Source organism: Corythoichthys intestinalis, chromosome 4 (genome assembly GCF_030265065.1).
Source record: "Corythoichthys intestinalis isolate RoL2023-P3 chromosome 4, ASM3026506v1, whole genome shotgun sequence".
In the NCBI taxonomy this organism is placed as follows: domain Eukaryota; kingdom Metazoa; phylum Chordata; class Actinopteri; order Syngnathiformes; family Syngnathidae; genus Corythoichthys; species Corythoichthys intestinalis.
In genome coordinates this window covers 42,966,493-42,985,114 of record NC_080398.1, presented here as the reverse complement: position 1 = coordinate 42,985,114, position 18,622 = coordinate 42,966,493, and the positions used below count along the sequence as shown (strand labels likewise).

The following is an 18,622-nucleotide window of genomic DNA, read 5'->3' as shown; positions in this document are numbered from 1 at the left end:
AAGTCCAGACCTGAATCCAATCGAGAATCTGTGGAAAGAGCTGAAGACTGCTGTTAACAAACACTCTCCATCCAGCCTCACTGAGCTCGAGCTGTTTTGCAAGGAAGAATGGGCAAGAATGTCAGTCTCTCGATGTGCAAAACTGATAGAAACATACCCCAAGCGACTTGCAGCTGTAATTGGAGCAAAAGGTGGCGCTACAAAGTATTAACGCAAGGGGGCCGAATAATATTGCACGCCCCACTTTTCAGTTTTTTATTTGTTAAAAAAGTTTAAATTATCCAATAAATTTTGTTCCACTTCACGATTGTGTCCCACTTGTTGTTGATTCTTGACAAAAAATTAAAATTTTATATCTTTATGTTTGAAGCCTGAAATGTGGCGAAAGGTTGCAAGGTTCAAGGGGGCCGAATACTTTTGCAAGGCACTGTATTTGGACTTTTTAGGAAAAATGGGAAAAATACCATTTTATTGCTGTCCCATAGACTTCATAATTATATTGACGGGACAGATTCAGACACTACGCCACGCTTTCAAGTAGGGGGCCGTCCTACACTCCGCTTCAGTCGGTCGCAGTTATTCTCAAAACACATGCAGCGATCCAACGCCGGATTTAGGTTGAACAAGTACAAAAGCTGTACCGCATACAAACAGGAAAAATTGTCTCAGGAATGATTTGTTCGAGGGTTCATTTTGTTTGGGGTATTTTCCGTACCATGCGTGCATTTTGAAACGTGAAAAAAAATCAATGGGAGAAATTAGCTGCTACGGCATTGGTGTCATAGTTTGCAATATTTATGTAAAATAAATGCTAACTGCACGTTTGTTTGTTTGTTTTTTTGCTTTAAACCAAGAATCGAGACTGTTATATATCCATATCTATAAAGAATTCAGGGATTTAAGCATGTATTCACAAGAATTTTCAATAGACAAAGCTTTTTTGTTTCATAAGGCTGCCGCTACATTTGCTTACTGACTAGCATCATAGTCAGCAATATTTACGTAAAATAAATGCTAACTGCACATCTTTTTTTTGCTTTTAACCAAGAATGGAGACTGTTTTACATCCATGTCTATAAAGAATTAAGGATTTAAGCATTTATTCACAAGAATTTTCAACGGAAAAAGCTCTTTGTTTTCATAAGGCGGCCGCTACATTTACTAACAGAATAGCATTGTGCCAGCGACATATTTACCTAAAATAAATGCTAACTGCTCGTTTTTGTTATGCTTGTAACCAAGAATCAAAACTGTTTTACATCAATATCTATAAAGAATTCAGGGATTTAAGCATTTATTCACAAGAATTTTCAACGGAAGATGCTGTTTGTCCACGTCCTGTCAATATACTATGAAGTCTATATCTGTTCCTATGTTCAATGTCAAGTGCGTTACTTGGATAAATATGCCCCACAGGAACAATTAGTAGGTGTCAGGAAGTGACATCATTCAGGATACTGCCAAAAAAGAAAAGTGCTCCTTCGTTTAGTGGATTTAGGGGTGGGGCCACAGAGGAACTTGCACCACTTCTAATTTGAATGGCTCCTGAAGTACCCCTGTTCACATTGTAGCACAAAACATTGCAATCGGTGAATCCTTTTCTGAAGTGAGAGTGAATGAGAATGTCTCTAGAGTAGGCCTGAACGATATACAGTATGGTTTGAACATCGTCATCACATTGTGCGGATGCGCAATACTCGCATCGCAATGATATGCGATATTAATATATTTTTAAAGCTGCAACTTGTTTTTCTCCTTCATGCTCGAACAGTGCCACAGCCTCCCTCTTCCTAAGCAGTGCGACCAAACTGTTTTTTTTTTTAAATCACCAATGCAGCTGACATTTGGTATTTCATGTTAACGATGATTGAGAGGTTTGTAGCTTTGATCTGGCCAGAGAAGACTGGTAACTCTACAATCAAATGTGTTAATCATCGTTAAGATTGTTACACACTAGCGCTAGCCCAGTCTGAAGTGTGCTGTGGCAACTCATTCACTTTGTAAGTGATAGGCGTGAGTGTCAAAGCGTGAGTGAATTTGGCTACGTTCATACTACAGGTCTTAATGCACGAATCCAGTTTTTTCATGTTTTTCCGACTCGAGTGAGGCATTAATTTGACGGTCTGACCGTGACAAGTCGCATAGAACTTGACCATTTCAAATCCGATCTGGGTCACTTTCGTATGTGGTTCAAATCCGATCTAGGCCACATTTTTCCAGACTGTCGCGGCGGTCTGTACGGTCCAGTCTCTCAAATCGGAATTCATGCATCAATTACATCATCAAAAAGCGAGAGAGACGCTACGGTAGCGGTGCAGCTGTGCGTCACACACACAGCTGTGATACGCTCTAGCACCCCCGCAACCGTTGTGAGGAAAAGCAGTTCAGGAGATGAATGATATGTTATGGAGAGTGATTAAAAGTATGGCATTAAAAGGTGATGCAATGAAAAATGTGGGTGTGCCCACATTTTGTGCTGGTGCACCTTAAGAAAAAAGTTAGGCGCAACAGTCCAACCAATGCAAGAAGTAAGTGTGGAGCCTTGGCAATATTAATCACAATGTGATTTTTTTTCCAATATCGTTCAGGCTTATTCTAAACAGCTATTCATAGCTATCCGGTGAAAATTCTTCTAGTTTGATATCACAATGTATCATAACCCTCCCCAAAATTGCAATGATAGTTTTTTCCAATATCGTTCAGGCCTATTCTAGTGTATCCTAAATTAATGCTGCTTTTCGTGTTTAAAATGGCTTTTCAAAAAAGTGAATACAATTATTGTTCCATGTACTTACTTACACGCAGTATGATTAAATACGAATTGTTACAAACTTCTACTCGACAGTGTCAAGCAAAGATGTTTTTTTTTACCACCACGTGCATGATAATGTGCATATTGCCTTGTTGACGAAAACAAACACTGAACAAAGATGGCAGCGACATGTGGCCCATTCTCGGCCCGTTTCAGAAAAATCCTAGAACTGCATTTCACATAAGCGGGCAGCCGTTAGTGTGTCAATTACTTTACTGCAATATCATGTACGTATTAATAATTTAAAATTCTTAGAAGTAAAATGTTCAAATGAAAAGGCATTTTAGCCTCTCCAAAATGTACACAATGTGCTTTCATAACGTGGACTATATGACAAGAATGGCTGGCAACAGTTTTTAAATGTGTTACTTTCAATTGTTACAACAAGCTTGTTTACTATGAACCCTGTCCCATTATTTTTCTTTTAACCGAACAGTTTCTTCAATTTTTATGCTGGATTTGCTTAAAAAAGAAAACTCGAGCAGAGGTACCGTATTGGGCCGATTAGCCGGCCCTGATTATAAGACGACCCCCTCTTTTTCAAGACTCAAGGTTGAAAAAAAGACTTTTTGAACACCAAATTAATTTGTATACAGAAAATAATTACAGTACATTCGAAACAAATGATTATAACAATATATTTGAGAGAAAAAGCATGTTATTTTGCCTCATTCAAATCTTAATATCTGAACATTTAAATATGTAAACTAAAGTGCAATCACATTCGTAAATGAATGGCTTCTGGTTTTTGAAATTTAAATAAACCAAACTATTGTGATAAAACAACAACATTGCAATAACTGCATTTACCATCAAAGTGAAGTCCAACTGTAACTGTAGTCTTGGAACAAATCTGAATAAGGAAAAACATTGCAATAAAATAATGCAAACTGGTTAAACTAAAAAGAGTAGCTGAGATCTGTCATGACAAAAAATCGCTTCAATGATATCTGGCGCCATCTAGCGTCGTGAATGGGTATAATGTCTAGGCCGCGAATATAAGACGACCCCCTCTTTTTCAGTGTTATTTCAATGCAAAAAACGCCGTCTAATATCGGGCCAAAACGGTAATTCTTTATGACGCGATCGGTTTTTCATAAATCATTTGTAAAATATCCAAAATTGTTTCGACAGTGCAAAGTAGATGGCTCACATATGAATAAAAGAGTCTGCGAGGAAAAGTTAAATTGGAAATTTCATCTGATTTCAGATTTTTTTTTGTTAAAAAGGGAAATTCAAATAGTTTATTTTGGATACACTTGAGCCATCAAAGAGATAGGAGATAAAGAAAAAAGATGGCTGCACGGTATTAATTCTCAGCGATAGATTCTTGTCAATTTGCGTTTTAACATTGCGCAGTAAATGTAGAGTTTTATCAATATCTGGCATAGTGGTATAAACAGTAAGAGAGTTCCACTCTTAGTCATGAGGCACTATTTCTTAGTCACAACACTGCCAAGAACAACAAGTCAACCTGAACTTTTAATGATTTGAGCTAGGGGTGTGACAAAATATCAAAATGGTGATATATCGTGATACTTTGTATCCCAAAAGGATATTAGGAATGGGAACCTCTTGGTACCTCACGATACGATACGCGATACAAAGCTCACGATAACGACGATCTGACGATATAGCAATACGATTTTCGATACATTGGTCAGGAAATCCTTCAAGGATATTCTACAAAAAAACTAATAAACAGAAAAACAAGCTTCTGCTGTGAATTGGAATGAGTTTATCACTAGTAGACGTCCAATCCATTTGAACTGGGAGGGTGGCAGCGAATGAACGAAGCTGCCATCCCTCCCACTTCAAACGGATTGAAAGTCTATGGCCGTCAGTGGCAGCCAATGCCAGGCAATGAGTAATTTTGGGCCGTTTAAGATGATTTACCTGTTGATTTTCAGTTACTTCCTGTTGATTTGGGGATATTTTATGGATCACTTGCTGTTTATTTTGCGTTACAGAACAGAAAGTGACCTGGAAATCACCCAAATGAATAGGCAATGACTCAAACTCAATAGGAAATGACCTGTAAATGCCCTAAAATAAAGAGCAAGTGACCTGTAAATGCCCCGAAAATCGGACCGAATGACTGTGAATGCTCTGGTTTTGAATGAACCAACGTTCCCACTTCCCAGTCTAAATGGATTGGGCATCGAGCACAGTCAATGGCAGCCTTTTTAATTATTCTTTTTAAATTGACACCTTTTTAAAACGATATCTCGATTCTTGACAGGAGCATATCGATAACCTTTTGGGATACAAAGTATCACGATATCAACATTTCGATATTTTGTCACACCCCTTATCGATATGCTCCCGCCAAGAATCAAGATATCATTTTAAAAAGGTGTCAATGTCTAAAAAAATAAAATAAAATAAAAAAATTAATAATGAACCAACAAGTTGCTACCAAAATCTTCCACCATAATAGCGTCTCAGTTAACTCTAAGGCTATATTGATGGTGCTCGACGCCCAATCCATTTAGACTGGGAATGTTCTAGGGTTGGGCATCGAGCATCGATGGGAACCGGTTCTAACATTCCGATGCTCCCGGAATCGTTCGAACTTTTAAATTTCGATTCCTCGTTTCGATGCCCTGAGCACCGAGCGGGAAAAAATTGCTCCAGCTCAAAGACTAATATTTATAGAGAGTTCAAATTAGCCCCGTGAGAAGTTCATTTTCATTTTAAAAAAATCATCGAGAAGTTAAGACTAATATAAACGATGCATTTTTTTTTACCCTGCATTTTTTATTTTTTTTTTAAAACCATGCCTCTTAAAAGAATCGGAATCGAGAATCGTTCGGAACCGGAATCGAAACGTGAAATCGAAACGTGAAATCAGAATCTGAACCCGAATCGTTCAATTTCAAACGATGCCCAACCCTACTGGGAACATTCGTTCATCCGAAACCAGAGCATTCACAGTCATTCTGTCTGATTTTCAGGGGATTTGCAGGTCACTTGCTGTTCATTTTAGGGCATTTACAGGTCATTTCCTGTTGAGTTTGAGTCACTGCCTATTCATTTGGGTGATTCCGTGGTAGAAGACTAGGAAGAGACCCATAAAATACCCCAAAATCAACAGGAAGTAACTGAAAATGAACAGGTAAATGACCTTAAATGGCCCAAAATTACCTCGTTGCCTGACATTGGCTGCCACTGACAACCATAGACATTCAATTCATTTGAAGTGGGAGGGATGGCAGCGAATGAAAGAATGTTTATTCGCTGCCACCCTCCCAGTTCAAATGGATTGTACGTCTACTAATGATAAACTCATTCAAATTCTGTTTTTCTGTTTAATAGTTGTTTGTAGAATATCCTAGAATGATTTCTTGACCACTGTATTGCCATATCATCAGATCATTATCGTGAGCTTTGTACCGCAAATCGTATCGTGAGGTACCAAGAGGTTCCCACTCCTATTTTGAGCTGAACCATGTTGAAACACAAAAAGTTGCAGATTACCTGCACATTTTTCTTTGAGTTCTGAATTCAACTTAAATGCAGTATTTTTTTCTTTTTTAAACCATTACATCACGCAGTAATAACTGTAAAACTAAGACTTTCCTGGAAATTATACGAGAAAACAGTTGTGCTGTACAATGAATACATTTTTGGATGCTTAAAAAGGAAGTTTGCAGTTCTGCACACACTTAACACATGAATGGTATGAATTTGGCCAAAGGCCTGGATTAGTATTTTTGTCAACCAATAACCCCAACGCTCATGGCAGATGTCAATGTTTTTGTCATTCTATCACTCCAGTGATGGCAGCAGCAGCAGAGTATTCAGATTAGAAGCAATATTTCTGCTCTAAGTTTATCACTTTTGATTTTTATTTGATTGTACAGTACCCCAAAAAGGTTCAAAAATTGCTGTATTGTGAGCATCATTTACCTTCAAGTTACGCTACCAAAAAAGCAGCCATGGGCAACGTCAGCTTTGTTATAGTGCTAATACTATTAGGGCTGCCACAAGCAATTCCTTAAATATTAGCGTACTCACTATTTGCGATTCAATTACTTTGCTATTGCATTTTAACTGTAAATGGTACATTGGACCCATAAATTATGTAACATATTTTTCGGACTATAAGTCGCACCTGAGTATAAATCGCACCAGCCATAAAATGGCCAATGAAGAGGAAAACATATATAAGTCACCCTGGAGTATAAGTTGCATTTTTTGGGGAAATTTACTTAAAAAAAAAAAAAAAAAAAAAAAAAAAAATCAAACACAAAGAACAGATAGGTCATCTTGAAAGGCAATTTAAAATAAAAAATACAATAGAGAACCATATTCTAAATAAGTGTACAATATGATAATGTTAAATGATTGATGAACAACAAAATGCGAACGTGGCCGGTATGTTAACGTAACGGCTATTAACTCATTTGCTCCCAAAAACATATAAATACGTTCTATTTTTAATTGTTTCAGTGTCCCAAAGATGTATTTCTACGTCTTTTACGTTTTTTTTTCCCCAAAAAGGCATCTCTGGGTCGTGATTCAATCTAGCTCTAAAGCACAAAGCTGAAAATCCATTTTAAAGCAATAAAACTGGCCACTGGAGGGTAGTAGCGCATTTGGTAAGACCCGCAACCCGATTCAACAGCAATGAACTGCCGAGCCGCCCAGCCGGGCACCGGCGGAATAAACTGAATGGATGCCAGGTGGCGGACGACCGAGCAGAACAATCGGTAGGACGCCCGGGATGCAAGGCGCTGGACGACAGAGCACAACGACCTGGACCACTAGTGCAGTGGACGATGTCTTTGAGCCTGTGCTGCTCGCGAGCAAAGCCCGCAGAAACTAAAAAAAAAATATCTTTATGAGACAGACGGCGATAAGGAAAAAGTTTAATCGACTGTCGTGGCCATAACAGAGTCATCGTTCAGTTAGTTATGTGTAAATAAATTGTTACTTTGCTATCAAAAGCTCTATTTTTCTTGTTGTTTATCTTATTTTGTAAAAGGAAAACATTATTCAAATGTTTGGGACGTAACTAAAGCAAAAAATAGCTGTGTATAGGTCAAAGTTATGTTTGAAATGTATGCTTTCACAAAAAGCTCATTTTCTCAATTTTTTCATCAGAAATTGGAAAATTGCTCAAATTAAGCTATTTTTTAATGCTGATTTCTAAAGAATGGAAAAAGATATGGATTTTTTTTTTCTGCTGAAAGAAGAGCGTAATCTTTCTTTCAGTGGGTTCCATGTTTATATAGCAATAGAACAGAATTTTCTGTGGGCCTTGCAAAATCTGTCAAAATCCAGTAAAACGGCCGGGAGCGAAGGGCCTTGCTCCGGTGAAAATGGCTGGGAGTTAATGAGTTAACTCCCAGATATTAGTTAATATCTAATATTAGATAGATATTAGTTATTATTCAGATAACTTTAGCATAAAGAACATGCTAACATGTTTTAGTTCTTTTGGATTTATCTGCAGCATTTGATACCGTAGACCATCAGATTTTAATTTCTCGTCTTGAACACAGTGTGGGTATTCAAGGTGTCGCTCTTGAATGGTTTAAGTCTTACCTAAATGAACGGAGTTTTTGTGTGAAAATGGGCAATTTCATGTCCAAAAAGGCATCGCTTCCACATGGGGTTCCCCAGGGATCTGTTCTCGGCCCTCTTTTATTTTCACTTTATTTATTGCCTCTTGGTTCTGTTTTTAGAAAACATGGTGTTTCATTTCATTTGTATGCTGATGACTGTCAGATCTATTTTCCATTGGCGCAGAATGGCACTTTCTGTCAACTTATTGAATGCCTCAACGATATAAAGTCGTGGCTCTCATGTAATTTTTTAAGTTTGAATGACAGTAAGTCTGAAGTCATGGTGTTCAAACCGAGTAGCCAGGCCTCCCTGAATGTTGACCTCGGTTCATTGTCTCCGTTTCTTAAGAATTATGTCAAAAATCTAGGGGTCCAATTTGATGCTGATTTTAAATCGGAGAAGCAGATTTCTTGTGTTGTTCGGGACTGTTTTTATCAGCTTCGCCAGATTGCTAAGGTGAAATCTATTGTTTCACGCTCTGATATGGAAAAATTGATTCATGCTTTTGTCACAACTCGGCTGGATTACGGTAATTCTTTGTATGCAGGTGTCGGTCAGGCGGCACTGGCCCGTCTGCAACTTGTACAAAACTCTGCTGCTCGACTCCTAACTAGAACCCGCAGGCGTGAACATATCACCCCAATTTTAGCATCTCTTCACTGGCTCCCGGTACATTACCGAATACATTTTAAGATATTATTATTTGTTTTTAAATGTTTGAATAATCTTGCGCCGCCATATTTGTCAGAACTGCTTCAGCCTTACAGTCCAACCAGAACCCTCAGATCAGCTGACCACCTGCTTCTAGTAGTCCCAAGATCAAGGCTGAAGCTTAGGGGTGACCGTGCATTTGCGGTGATGGCGCCCAGGCTGTGGAACCAATTACCACTTACTATTAGACAGGCCCCCTCACTTACGGATTTTAAATCACGTCTTAAAACATTTTATTTTTCGTCAGCTTTTAATGTGCAATGACAGTTTATGACCTCGTCTTTTATTTATTTTATTTTATGTGTTTGTTTTATCTTTCAAAGTTGACTTATTTTGCTGTGTTTTGCTATGTAAAGCACTTTGGTCTCCTTGGCGGATTTTTAAATGTGCTATACAAATAAAGTTGATTGATTGATTGATTGAACAAGTTCACCAAACCATTCGTGTCACTCCAAAACACCAAAATAACATGTGAATTAATAAGTCGCTCCTGAATATGTCGCACCCCCAGCCAAACTATGGGAAAAAAAACTGCGACTTATAGACCGAAAAATCGTTATGTATTGAGAAACGGACTATGAATACTGTGCAACTTTGTAGCACTGTTTTCCCAAGAAAAAGCAGATGTTTGGAAATAGCTTATTTTGATTAATTAAAAAGATAATCAGTCTGCTGTTCCTTCAGGTATGTACATACATAAAACCTAGCAGGCCTTCTGGCCATTTTCAAATAACATATTTCAAGTAATTTCAAAGATTTTGATATTTTTCTGAAGGAATTTTTATGCCTCTAAGTACGTGGCAGCCCTAAATGCTGTCTCAGCATCTTACCAAGAAATGCTATTATGCTGAAACTTGACATTTTCTGTCTATTTAGCAAAAACATTGCACATTCATTGTCTCGTGACATGTCAGTCATGAGTGCAACTTTTTAGGTCGGACCCAAAAGAGGCAGAATTGGTTACATGAGGCACCATTCAAACCATTCTTCAAGTTTCAAAACTCTAAAATCTTCCCTTTAATGTGACAGAACGAAAAGCTGTCCATCTCTTTTTTTCCTTGATATAAATAGTACTGACATTGTTTTCTTTATACCAGCATCATGACAAAATAATATGCTAAAATTTGCATGCCCTTTATATCTTAAACTGAAGTGTTTGGTAAGGGAGCTTCCCCGTTTAACTACCTGTAGCTAAGTGAGACCAGACCATGCAGTGATGACTGTTTTTTTTTTCTCCACCCCTGAGTTGTCATCCCACCAGGTCTAATGAGCAGCAACAAGAGGGGAAAAAATTCTATACTTTAAAAATGATTAAAGGAAAAGCACTCTAAAGCCCCTTTCAGACTTATATGCCGCTAAATTCCTGTGTAAGGTTACGCGGGATTTATTCGTGTCATGGCTTTCAGCTATAGGGAGATGTACTGGGAATTACCCACGTTGGACACTTTCAGACTTGTCCCAGTGTTGGCAAGTCGCCGCTTTCTGTACGGTGAGGGCAGGGGGAGAGATCGGCATCGGCAACAAAATAGACCACACATTTCCAAAGACGATGGACTGTCCCTTACTTGACTCTAAGACCCAGTAGCAATTTCATTTCATTAGGTTTCCTGTTTAATTTAGCTATCTTTCCAGGTTGGCATGTTGATAATTGTGATCCAAACATTTATAGGTTTTCATATTTTAATGAAAATAGCATGCAAACAATGACAGAAGCGGGAAAAATATGTAAGTGAACCCTTTGGCTAAGGAGACTTAAATTGTTTGGGGGAAAAAATTGCTCTTTCAAGTCAGGTGTGCACCCAATCACTGACGAGTGCTTTAAAGCTGCCTTGCCCACTATAAAACTGAAGACCTGTGATCAAGGATTGTTGATTTGTATAAAGCTGGTGAAGGAATTCGCCCCGACGACGGAGAGGCAGTGTCAGATCCAAGGTCCGCAAAACAACGGGCACATTGGAATGTTCCCGAGCAGCGACAGTGTTATCTAAATGTTCACTTCTTTTTGAAAGCTGCGGTGGAGTGGGCAGGGCCGAAGGCATGGCTGGGTGTTGTCTTGGAATCATCCCTCTGTGGCAGGTCAGGTTCGTGAGTCATCCTTTGTGGCTGGGACGTGGTTGCCACGGTGAGCGATGCAGGTCTTGACGTCCAAGGCGCCCGCGCTATCAACTTGTTATCCTGGTTGGGCAATACTACTTGTTTTAGGACAGAGCGCCCTGCTCTTTGTCCTGGAATGCCTGGGAGAAGTGATTGCAAGAGTTGGTGCGTCAATCTTGCTCATGACGTGTTGGGCTTCTGTGATAAGATGGCGTTGTGTATCCTCTATTCTGCTTCTTTTCATTAAACTATGGTGTAAGTGCTATTTATTTTATATTAGGTGTGTTAGAGTAATATAAACTATCCTACAGTAAATATGAGAAATGATACTATTCCCTGATTGATTATGTTACGTGTGTTAGAGCAATGCAAACAGTTATATGGTGTGTGAGAGAAAGGTAACTATTCCCTTCACAGGGAAAGTATACAAAAGCATCTATAAAAGTCTGGATGTTCATCAATCTACAGTCAGAGAAGTTGTCTACAAATGGAGAGAGTTTGGCACTGTTGCCGTCCACCAAAGATGACGCGAAGAGTTGAGCGCAGAATGGTCAAAGGTAAAAAAGAACCCTAATGTGTCTGCTAAAGACTTACAGAAATCACTGGCACAGTCCAGTATTTCTGTGCACACATCAACTATGTGTAAAACTAACTATGGCCAAGAATGGTGATCATGGGAGGACTCCACGGAGGAAGCCACTGCTGTCTAAAAAAAAACATTGTTGCTCGTTTAATGTTTGCAAAAAGGCACTTAGACACTACACAGAAGTTTGGGCAAAATATTTTGTGGACTGATGAAACCACAGTTGAATTGTTTGGGAGTAAGACACAACGTTGTGTGGAGGAAAAAAAATGGAACAATTCAACAACATCAACACCTCATCCCCACCGTGAAGCATGGTGGAGGGAGCATCATGATTTGGGGCTGTTTTGCCTCCTCAGGGCCTGGACGACTTGCAATCATTAATGGAAGAATAAATTAAAAAGTTTATCAGGATGTTTTGCAGGAAAACCTTAAGCCATCTGTCAGACAGTTGAAGCTAAAAAGAAAATGGATGCTGCAACAAGACAACGATCCAAAAAAAACAGAAGTAAATCAACTTCAGAATGGTTTCAGAAGAACAAAATACACTTTCTGGAGTGGCCAGGTCAAAGTCCAGACTTGAACCCCATTGAGATGCTGTGGAATGACCAAAAGACAGCAATTCATGCCAGACATCTAAGGAATCTGACTGAACTACAGCAGTTTTGTAGCCAAGATTAGTCCTGATCGATGTGCCAAACTGATTTGCAGCTCATTTGGAAGCGTCTGGTTGAAGTTATTGCTGCCAAAGGGAGGGGGCAGGGGGCACAAAATAGTAAATGTGATGGTTCACTTACACCCCCCCCCCCCGGTCATTGTTTGCATACTATCCTCATTAAAATATGAAAACCTATAAACGTTTGGGTGGTTTTAGTTAAAGCAGACAGTTTTTTCATCTGTGTGATTCTGACAAAGATTTGGTGATTTTATGCAGAAATGTGAGAAATTCCAAGAGGTTCAGATCCTTTATCATTCCACTGTACTAGGATGCAACCCGGTTAATGTCAGCGTCAGTCGACTGGGAAATTTCAGCTATTAGGGCAGTGTTGTCACTGACGTGTTACTAAGTAGCGCGTTACTGTAATTAGAAAAAAAAAGAAAAGAAAAAGCAAAATAACTAATAACAGGTTTTACATTATACTTTCTTCAAAGTAAGTTGCTTGTATTACTTTTTTGCACACTTTTGGCACTCTCTCAATGAGCTTCAAGATACAGACACCTGAAAAGGTTTTCACTTCACAGGTATTTCTTATCAGGGTAAATAAGTGGAATTTGTTGCCTTTTCAATGGAGGTGGGACGATTATTTGTATTGTATTGAATGAGGTGTGTCCAAACCTTTGGCCTGTACTTTGTATATCCAGATACTGTTCGTGTTCAATCCTCGGTTCAAGCTCAGTTGTTGTTGAAGCTTTTGAAAGCTTAGGTTTGAAGAAATTTTTTAATATCCATCTTGCCTCCTCAGCTGTAGTTTTGGCTAAGCAAAGCAAAGGACTGTCTCTAAGGTGCCAGTCACATGATCTGTCCGAAAAATAATATAGACTCATTAACTGAAGGATTCTTGTTCATTTCATTCATTTTTGTTGTTTGTTTTATTGCCTTACAACTTTTATAGACAGCATTTTAACGGCTAGGTCTTTATTTAAAAAGTTCAGAATTTATTACATTATTATTATTTATTATTATTATTTATGACCAGGGGTGCACATAAGTGGTCCGCATGCGCGCATGCGTACTGGACGTAGACAAACGCGCTGGCCCTCAACGGCTTCCATACGCTTTTGCGTACCGATGGCTGACCACTTTATTTGCGGCGGACACGAGAAAATAACTTCTCAAAATGTCGAAGAGGCAGGCCACACTGAGTAATTACTTCCGTGTTCCCCCACCCCCGTCAAAAGACAGACAGACGACAGAGACGTCACCGGAGCTACCGAAAAAAAGGACTTTTGCTGAAAATTGGCTACAGGAGGTACCATGGCTAGAAGCAAATGATGCTCACACGGAAATGCGGCGTGAGAATCCCAATGTCGCCGATAAGAGCAGTGCATTTTATGTAGGGTCAAAGAATTTCAGCCATCCAAACTTTGAAAAGCACGAAAAAAACAGAGCATGTGGCAATTAAGCAAACTATCGATGTCAGACAGGACCCCACTCGCACTATGGACAAGTGGCGGAATAGGGCGGAATAAAGGTAATGAACAGCGATATGCACTGACAAACGTGTTTTTGCTCGCATTTTACAAAGCTAAACATGCACGTTCAATGATGTCTTATGAGGAGGACATCCCACTTTTAAAAAGGCTTGGAGTTAATGTGGGAATGGCATAATGCCCTTTATTTTGAATTGGTGCTTTTTATTTCTTTACATTTCACTTCAAAGTAATGGCAATTTTGTTGTGCCAGTTGATGTTAATCAAGCATTAATTGTTAATATAATTAATTAAAGTTAATTGGCTCTAAGTAAAGCTTGTCATAAATTTATCGCATCAGGCGGGTCGGCTCTCAAGCTCAATGAGGACCAAGTCACATCTCCAGGTCCTCCTCCGAGAACCTGGGCAAAAAAATTATGTGCACCCCTGTTTATGACAGTTATTTGTTAGTTTCAGGGCTCCGGAATAGCTAAACTAGCGCGGTTGAAATCAACTTCATCGACTAATTAAACCCCCGCTACCTCGAAGACTAAGACTTATGTGAAAAATTCAATTACAAGCAAAGACATTTTTCTGTTGTCATTCTTATGTTGATTAGCCAAAGGGAGGAAAAAATGATAAAAAGTAACTGATAAATTATGTTTTAAGTAACTTACTTACTTTGATAATAAAGTAATCAGTAAAGTAACTACATTGCTTTTTTGAGTCGTAATCTGCATAAGCGTAACCCGTTTAAATCCCGGCATTTAACCGGAGTTCAGCGTTGTCTGAAAGGGGCTTAAGACACTCATTTAAAAAAAAAAAAAATGACAGAAACTAAAAACCGCTAGCTTAAGTGTCCCTTTCATAGACGAGAATCAAATTAGTTTGAGCTAATGGACACAACACTTATGCCAATGCTAGGACAGTACATTCAAAACGTCAGTGACTAAACAAAAAATACAAAATGTAGTCTGCCTTTGCAGACCTGTAGAAACAAAGTGATCAGCTTAAACCCCCTCATGGCCCATCTGAGTGGTGACCAGCATGTGGTAGACTCCCTTTTTGGCTAGCAACTGCTGGTGTGTCCCTTGTTCGACAACGACCCCTCCCTTAAAGACAGCAATGCAGTCTGCATTTTGGATGGTGGAGAGACGGTGGGCGACAACAATACACGTCCTGCCCTGCCTGGCTTTGTCCAAGGCCTCTTGTACCACCTGGATCAAGCAAAAATAGAGAGCACAAAAGTCAAATAATAAGACAGCCAATTGTGGAGCTTTTGTAGACGAGACCAAAAAATCCCACCTTCTCACTTTCGGTGTCTAGCGCAGACGTGGCCTCGTCCAGAAGCAAAAGTTTAGGGTTGCGGATGATGGCTCGGGCAATGGCTATTCGTTGTTTCTGACCTCCTGACAACTGGGTCCCTTTGTCGCCTGCCTGAGTGTCATATTTCTGTTCCAGCAAACCAAGTCAAGGTCAGTGCATGGAAGATTATGTGGTATCAAAAATCATTATCTATAAATTTGTCTAATGCCATTCATTAAATAATACATCTTGAGCGCAGTGAACATAAAAATAACAATTCTGCCAACAACATCATTACCTTTGGCAAATCTTCTATGAAGCTGTGAATGTTGGCTGCCTCAGCAGCAGTCTTAATCTCCTCTATAGTAACAGTCCGACTGTTGTCTCCATAGGCAATATTGTCAGCTAAACTGCAGTCAAAGAGTACAGGCTCCTGGGACACAATGCCTATCTGAGACCTCAGCCAGTGGATGTTCAGCTCTTTCACACTTACAGAATCGAGCATCTGGAAGACAAAAATGACAGATATGAATAAATTCAATGAGGTGCATTGAGTGGATGTAAATGGGCGCCAATGGGGAATACTTTGTGGGTCCAATAAAGTTGAGCATGGAGTCAAATGACTCCATAGGGTCCATTGCAAACTTTTTTTTTTTATTTGACTATACAGCGATTTTTGGTGGAAGCATATCGATAACCTTTTGGGCTACAAAGTATTGCGATATATCACCTTTATAATATATCGTCACATTCCTACTTTGCATCAGGCACTGTTACTTTCACCAGGGGCCAACCACTTCTTAAATAAATAATCTGCCATCAATTTTTGATTAAGACTCAGACGTATGCTTAGGTTGCGGACAACATACCGTATAACATACAGTGGGGCAAATGAGTATTTAGTCAACCACCAATTGTGCAAGTTCTACAACTTGAAAAGATTAGAGAGGCCTGTAATTGTCAACATGGGTAAACCTCAACCATGAGAGACAGAATGTGGGAAAAAAACAAACAGAAAATCACATTGTTTGATTTTTAAAGAATTTATTTCCAAATTAGAGTGGAAAGTAAGTATTTGGTCACCTACAAACTAGCAAAATTTCTGGCTGTCAAAGAGGTCTAACTTCTAACGAGGCTCCACTCGTTACCTGTATTAATGGCACCTGTTTTAACTCATTATTGGTATAAAAGACACCTGTCCACAACTCAGTCAGTCACACTCCAAACTCCACTATGGCCAAGACCAAAGAGCTGTCGAAGGACACCACAGACAAAATTCTAGACCTGCACCAGGCTGGGAAGACTGAATCCGAAATAGATAAAACGCTTGGTGTAAAGAAATCAACTGTGGAAGCAATTATCGGAAAATGGAAGACATACAAGACCACTGATAATCTCCCTCGATCTGGGGCTCCATACAAGATCTCACCCCGTGGCATCAAAATGATAACAAGAACGGTGAGCAAAAATCCCAGAACCACACGGGGGGACCTAGTGAATGACCTACAGAGAGCTGGGACCACAGTAACAAAGGCTACTGTCAGTAACACAATGCGCCGCCAGGGACACAAATACTGCACTGCCAGATGTGTCCCCCTGCTGAAGAAATTACACGTCCAGGCCTGTCTGCGAACTTTGGATGATCCAGAAGAGGACTGGGAGAATGGGTAATGGTCAGATGAAACCAAAATAGAACTTTTTGGTAGAAACACAGGTTCTCGTGTTTGGAGGAGAAAGAATACTGAAACTGAATTGCATCCGAAGAACACCATACCCACTGTGAGAAAGAATGAATGGGGCCATGTATCGAGAGATTTTGAGTGAAAACCTCCTTCCATCAGCAAAGGCATTGAAGATGAGACATGGCTGGGTCTTCCAACATGACAATGATCCCAAACACACAGCCAGGGCAACAAAGGAGTGGCTTCGTAAGGATCATTTCCAGGTCCTGGAGTGGCCTAGCCAGTCTCCAGATCTCAACCCCATAGAAAATCTGTGGAGCAAGTTGAAAGTCCGTGTTGCCCAACGACAGCCCCAAAACATCACTGCTCTAGAGGAGATCTGCATGTAGGAATGGGCCAAAATACCATCAACAGTGTGTGAAAAGCTTGTGAAGAGTTACAGAAAACGTTTGGCCTCAAATTATTGCCAACAAAGGGTACATCACAAAGTATATTTTCCACCATGATTTGCAGATAAATTCTTTAAAAATCAAACAATGTGATTTTCAGGTTTTTTTTCCCCACATTGTCTCTCATGGTTGAGGTTTACCCATGTTGACAATTACAGGCCTGGAGAACTTGCACAATTAGTGGTTGACTAAATACTTATTTGCCACACTGTATGTTAATTCCAAACTCTTGTACTTAGTGCACGTAGGCGTGTGCCGATAACCGGTTTTAAGGTATACCGTGGTACGAAAACGTCACGGTTTCAAAACAGCAAAAATTTTCTGTCACACCGTCCCTAAGGTATTAGCTATTTTTTATGTACTGTAAATGCAGGGACAAATCCCTCGCTTGCAGCTGCAAGACTCAACCCTCCCGCACTGGTTGTTGCTCAAGGTCAGCGAGTCAGCTATGCTACACGATGGCTGGAGGAGGTGAAACTCAACTTTTTCCCCCCATAGAAGAAAACGAAATCGCTGGCATGGGAATACTTCGGCTACAGAAAAGTTACAGACGTTCGCGGCTTAGACGAGGAGGGCCAACAGACCTGTAAAACATGTTTGCGGAAGAGGCAATAGACCCTACTCACCTACGTCACAAAATGACGTGTCGCTGTATCCGGCCGCCATATTGTCCGTATTTTTTAGACCTATTCTCATTGTTTTCATTAGTTGTGCAAGTTATAGAGCAATTCATGGAAGCCCCGGTGTTATCTGACGCCGTAAACTCATTGGATGCGTTGCATAAAAGGCGTTATGTGGAAAAGCTTCAGTTTATCCATTCGCCAGATCCATATTTGATGCCTAAATCTATGTTTTTGCCTGTTTTTGTCTTTGCCTGACCCTGATATTTACAACTATCTTGTCCACACAAAATCAGCCTATTCTCACGAAAGTTTGAAAAACTTTAAGAGCTTGGAGGCTTATAAATGCTATGTTGCTGGTTGGGTGAAACAGGTCCTTGTACTGTAACGGTCACTTCTGTGATCCTCGCTCTCCTCTCCGGGTCTCTCGGAATACGGTAAAACTTCAAGTCTCTCCGTCTATCTTCTCTGTTTTTGCAACTGACCGCCACACACGACTTGACCATTTTGATTATTAATGTTAACGAGCAGAAAAACACGCCATAATAGGAGGAATTTACGAAGCGCTAATGCATTAACATGACGAGTATACGGACAACATGGTGCGGGGGCGTGGCTGTGACGTCACGTGAGTAGGGTCTATACCTCCAGTATGATTTCAC

General features: G+C 39.7%; 1 protein-coding gene across 2 annotated transcripts in view; it reads right to left on the bottom strand.

Annotated features, from left to right (window-relative positions):
- Window positions 1-5,886: 5,886 nt before the first annotated feature.
- The window catches only part of LOC130914572 (ATP-dependent translocase ABCB1-like), a 51,901-nt gene continuing 39,165 nt past the window's right edge, over window positions 5,887-18,622 (bottom strand). For both annotated transcript variants that reach the window (XM_057833885.1, XM_057833886.1), the window contains exons 27-29: window positions 15,508-15,714; window positions 15,210-15,356; window positions 5,887-15,121 (exon numbers count right to left, since the gene is read on the bottom strand). In XM_057833885.1, coding sequence (XP_057689868.1) covers window positions 14,915-15,121; window positions 15,210-15,356; window positions 15,508-15,714 — 561 coding nt within the window. In that variant the 3' untranslated portion in view covers window positions 5,887-14,914. The remainder of the gene's footprint in view (window positions 15,122-15,209; window positions 15,357-15,507; window positions 15,715-18,622) is intronic.